This window comes from Sorex araneus, chromosome 1 (assembly GCF_027595985.1).
Source record: "Sorex araneus isolate mSorAra2 chromosome 1, mSorAra2.pri, whole genome shotgun sequence".
In the NCBI taxonomy this organism is placed as follows: Eukaryota; Metazoa; Chordata; class Mammalia; order Eulipotyphla; family Soricidae; genus Sorex; species Sorex araneus.
Window position 1 is genome coordinate 161,977,481 of NC_073302.1, and position 5,226 is coordinate 161,982,706.

Consider the following 5,226-nt stretch of genomic DNA (forward strand, 5'->3'; position numbering starts at 1 on the left):
GAGTACTTTAAGAAATCTTTTAATTTTGTTGAGGTAGTATTAGTTTATAGGATATGAAGAGAAACCAGAGTATCAGATGAAAGGGAAAATTCTTTAATACTATTGACAATATGAAGAATGGGGAATATGATTGATTCATCAGTGCAAAAAGAAAACATGTATGGCAGAAACCAACTAATGCCTTTCTTAAGAAGGAGAAATTTTCAAGCAAACCTGTCAAGGTCCTGGCCAGTGGACCACCAGAAATCTGGAGTATGATCCCCTGAAGTCGCTGGACTTACTCCCTAAAGGGGAGGGTGTGGGTAGGGGAGAAGCCTCTGCCCTGGCCCTCTGCTCACTGCAGGATTCCTGCTGCCATCACCAACTGGGTGAAAGAAACCGAGAAAGAACACCTCAGATTGGGGTGGGGGAGTCTGGTGGTCAAGCAGTTCTCCGCTTATTGGCTCTTACACAGAGGTATTTATACACATTTTCAGGGTGGGATTTTCAAGCAAGTCACGTAGGGCACGTTCATCCCGTCGGGCTCATGCAGATATCAGCTAATGATTTGCATATCCTTATATTTGCATATCCTTAATATTTGCATTTACTATGGTTAGGTGGTCACAGTCACGCCCCTCACCCTCAACCAGAGTGCCTACCTGTAGGGAGTGCTGGGGTGAGCCCCTGGGTCTTTGCAAACAGGGCTGGCTCTTGCTTCAGGGGTAGGGGATTTGGTCAAAGTCTTAGGCTAGCTGCTGAGACCCCAACACAGACCCATTTTTTAAAACACCATACTAAATTTGGGCAATAAATTTTTTGAGTCAAAAATCTGTTATTTTATTAAAAAAAAAAAACGGAACATCACCATCCACATGATTCCTTTTCTCCAAGTTTCTATCTCTTTTTCCTTGGTCCTAGTGTCAGTTTCCATGATCTCATTTTTTTTTTTTTTTTGCTTTTGAAGTCCAGTTACCTTGGAGTTTATTTCAACTAAGAGAAAAAGGTCATGTTTTCATGCAATACATACTTGGTTCTTTAACAATTGTGACAAGTAACAGAAAGAAATAAGGAATGCTGCACTTGTGATCCATACAAAACACCAAACATTTTGGGTTGTACATAATTTAAAGAAATGTCTCAAACACTTTTTGAAATACTGTGGTAGCCAATACATAGAGGCATGCCTTAGGTGGGCACAGGAATGAAGTTTAGAAAGAAAAGAAAAATCACACCAAAACTACTCAATTTCTTTAAAATCACTGAGCAAGAAAAGCAACATTGAACTTCCATACTGATTTAAACAACTTCTATACAGTACCTTGACTTAAATCCAAGAGCAAAAGTTAAGACTCTCCTCTCCTCTATTTTTGGTAAACAACTGCATGGTAAACTTAGATGACTTGTCCCCCCTGGATTTTACCTGGGAGTGGCCTTTTTAATTTTTTATTTAAAAGAGGGCAGGTTTGGCACTTTAATACTGATGTCACCAATGTTAATATTTCTTGGGATCTCAGGAAGATTCATATTCTTTACAGCTGATACAGCACGGGCTGGAGCTCCTGCTAAGCCAGCCTCAGATTTCTCCAGTTTGTTTTGTGCATCAATTTGTGTGACAATTTCATTCATATTGGTCTCCAAGACCATTCCCCCCATCACCATTTCTGCAAGGATATTGTGAACCTTATCTACATGGAAAATTAAATCCAGTTCACAAACATTTTCAAAACACTTGTCTAGTGTTTCCACAAATACCTGAATTAAGTCTAAAATGCCAAGTTCACTTTCTGAAGAATCCACGCAGAAAACAAAATATAATGTTGCATAATGTCTGTATATCAGTTTGTTGTCGGATCCTCCAATCAATAATCCTCCTTCTAGGAAATTACAAACATTTTCATCTCTCTTAGATACCAAATGGAATGTCTCCCTGATGATCTGCTGTTGTGTATCTTCACTGTAGGGCTGGTAGAACTTGGAGAGCCGCGGCTTCCCGTGGTTGTTGAAGATGAGGATCGCCTTGATCATGGCTGAGCCGGGCCGACTCGGTGGGCGCTGGGGGCCAGGGGCGGCGGGGGCGGGTGCGCGAGCCTCGCCTCAGGATATCGCCGGTGAACCATGATCTCATTTTTGTTCATTAATTTGCTTTGTTCTTCATACATCTCAGAAGTGAAAATTAGCAAATATTTATCTTTCTCCTTCAAACTCATTTTACCTTGTATAAGCTTCTTGAGTTTCCTTCACTTCACTCTAGCTGGAAAAATTTGCTCTGAAAGTGGAATAGTACTCCAATTTGGATATCCAAATCTTCTTTTGCTTTTGTCTTACTGATCATACCCCACTGGTGCTCAGGGCTTACTCCTGGCTCTGTGCTTAGACATTACTCCCTGTGGTGCTTGAAGTACCATCGTGTTGCCAGGGATCAAACCCAGGTTGACTGTATGCAAAGCAAATGCCCTACCCACTATATCTCTCGCTGACCCAATATATCATCAATAGATAAATATGTATTTTGTATTATAAAGCACTGCAATAATTATTCGGTATGTATATATCATTCTTCAAGTTGCTTCATGTACTTTGAACATATACTCAGCTGTGGGACTACTGGAACATATGGTAGTTTTATATGATCTATTTATTTTATATACTCTATGTGATTCCTTGCTATTTTCTAAAATATTGCGCCAAATGATGTTTATACCAGCAGCATATGAAGGGTTTTTTTTCACACCATTGCCAATACTTGTTTCTAGACTTTTCACATAATCTGATATCATGAATGCCTGATGGCATTTCACTGTTGCTCTGATTATTCCCTAATAATAATTGATAATGACCGTTTTCCCCACATGCTTCTTGAGCCTCTGTGTGCCCACTTTGGGTAGGTATTATCGATTCTGATCTGTCTACTTTTTGTTTGGCATTTTTTGCTTTTTTAATGTTGAGTGTATGAATTTTTAAATACATTTGAGTTAGTTAATGCTAACTAAACTTCAGTGGAATGGAGCAATAGCACAGTGGGTAGGACGTTTACCTTGCACTCAGCTGACCCGGGTTCGATTCTCCATACCCCTCAGAGAGCCTGACAAGCTACCGGAAGTATTCTGCCAACATGGCAAAGCCTGGCAAGTTACCTGTGGCATATTCGATATGCCAAAAACAGTAACAACAAGTTTCACAATGGAGACATTACTGGTGCCTCCTCGAGCAAATTGATGAAAAACAGGATGACAGTGCTACAGTGCTACACCATGTTTTAGGGTTCACAACCAAAATCTGTCACCATAATAAACCTAACACCAAAGTATCAATCTCTATCGATCCCACTTCTTAGTATCCTCTCCTCCATTTCAATAATCCCTCCTCTTCCCTCCTTTACAGTCTTAGTTTTGTGGTGTGGGTACAAAGTTGTCTATTTTCTTGCTTGACTTCTCTATATGTATTAGACATATAAATAACATTATCCAGAATTTGTCTTGATTTTTCAACTTATAGCACTCACAACGCCTTCCACTTTGTTCGCTCAATTACTTCATCTATAAAATGGAAACAACATATCACATACATTGAGAGTCCCATAGAGTCCCCTTTATTTTCCGTCTATTATTAGCAGCTTATATTAGTATGGTATATTTTTCAAAGTAGAATGAACTAAAATACTAGTAGACATGTTCTGAAAATTTTTTCATTAAACTGAATTTCAAGTTAATGAAAATCTTAAGTTTTAATTGAAGTCCTATTTTCCAAAATATCAAACAGATATAAGATAGTTGGGCATCATGTCTCTTTGGGTTTCTCTGGACTGTGATAGTTTCTCTGACTTTCATTGTATTTTACAACATGATAACTTTGAGTGCAGGCCAGATACTCAATTGGGAATTCCCTGGTAATTTTCAGGAAGATTACATTGGAATTACAAGTTTTAGAAGACTATAGCATAAAATGTTCTCTTCATAAATCATATAAGGGTATAAGTCACTGTCGAGTCTGAAGAGGATGTGGGGCCTGGGATGATGCAGTGCACTTAGAAAGGGACGGGTGACTACACATTTAGCATGCAGTGTCATATTCCAAATCATCAATGATTATATACTTTTCATGATAAAAACAATTTCCTACTTATAACAAGGCAATTATCCTATTACAGTAAGTCACATAACACATTTTCTCCTTTAACATCAATCACATACAATCACTTACTAGTTAACTTGTTAACCTACCACAACGCATCAAAGTGCCAACCTGGATACACAAGACTAAGGGGCCTTTCCTGGAATTGGGCTGCACAAGGTGTTCCTTGTGCTCAATTCCCAGACCTGAGTTCAGCCGTGGTCACAGTCTCAAGTGGCTCAGACCACCATCCAACAGTATATATTGTCATAAAGGCTTACCAGTGGTCAAATTAACCTTGATTTTTGGCTTGGGTAGTATTCGTCAACTTTCACAGTTAAGGAACCATTTTATTCTCTGTTATTGGCAAATTACTTGGTGTCAGTTAACACTTTAAGTTGACAATTATAATCTAATTCTCTGGTAGATAATCATGTTAGTTATTTGAGATTACTCTGCATGTGAGAGGTATTTGGTATTTTTCCATTTATTTAATCAGTGGTTGATGTCAACTTAAACTAGAGGCTATTTACTGCACATTTTGAGTTGTAATCTCATGCTCTGTTGCTAAAATTGCTCCAGCTTTGGCCATTCAGGCACATAGCTATTTAGTTCCTAACAAATATTCCATCAAGGTGATATGTTTTTATTTTGATTTTCATCTTATAGAAAATTCTTTTTTAAAAACACTATAAGGTATTTGACTATCCCCAGGTATTTTCTATTTAAATACAGCTACAAGTCACTTCTTCAAGGAGTTCTGGATATTTTTATTGGTGAAGGGCATTAGTGATCAAGATCTGAGCAACAGGAATATTTGTTGCTACTGTGATGACTTTTTAAAGTCCAGGATAGATTTATACATGTCACATATCACATTTATGGACCTCTATGACCTTCTTTATTTAAATAAGAGTCATAAAGAGAAGATCTGCTCAGATTCTACAGATAATGCTGACAACATAGAACTCAAAATTATTTATAAAGCAACATTTTATGGGTCTGTACCAATTTGAGTGTTATAATGATACTCTTAAAGAAGCATTATATTTCTATTGCACTTAGTAACTTACAAATATATATTTCATTAATCTCTTTTCAAAGATTTATGAATATTTTCTCTGAACAGTTTTT

General features: G+C 37.7%; 1 protein-coding gene across 1 annotated transcript; it reads right to left on the reverse strand.

Annotated features, from left to right (window-relative positions):
- Nucleotides 1–946: 946 nt before the first annotated feature.
- LOC129404967 (AP-3 complex subunit sigma-1) lies at nucleotides 947–2,091 on the reverse strand. Its single transcript, XM_055139915.1, has one exon. The coding sequence runs from the start codon at nucleotides 2,005–2,007 to the stop codon at nucleotides 1,426–1,428; it is 582 nt and encodes a 193-aa protein (XP_054995890.1). The 5' UTR covers nucleotides 2,008–2,091; the 3' UTR covers nucleotides 947–1,425.
- Between the last annotated feature and the right edge of the window lie 3,135 nt (nucleotides 2,092–5,226).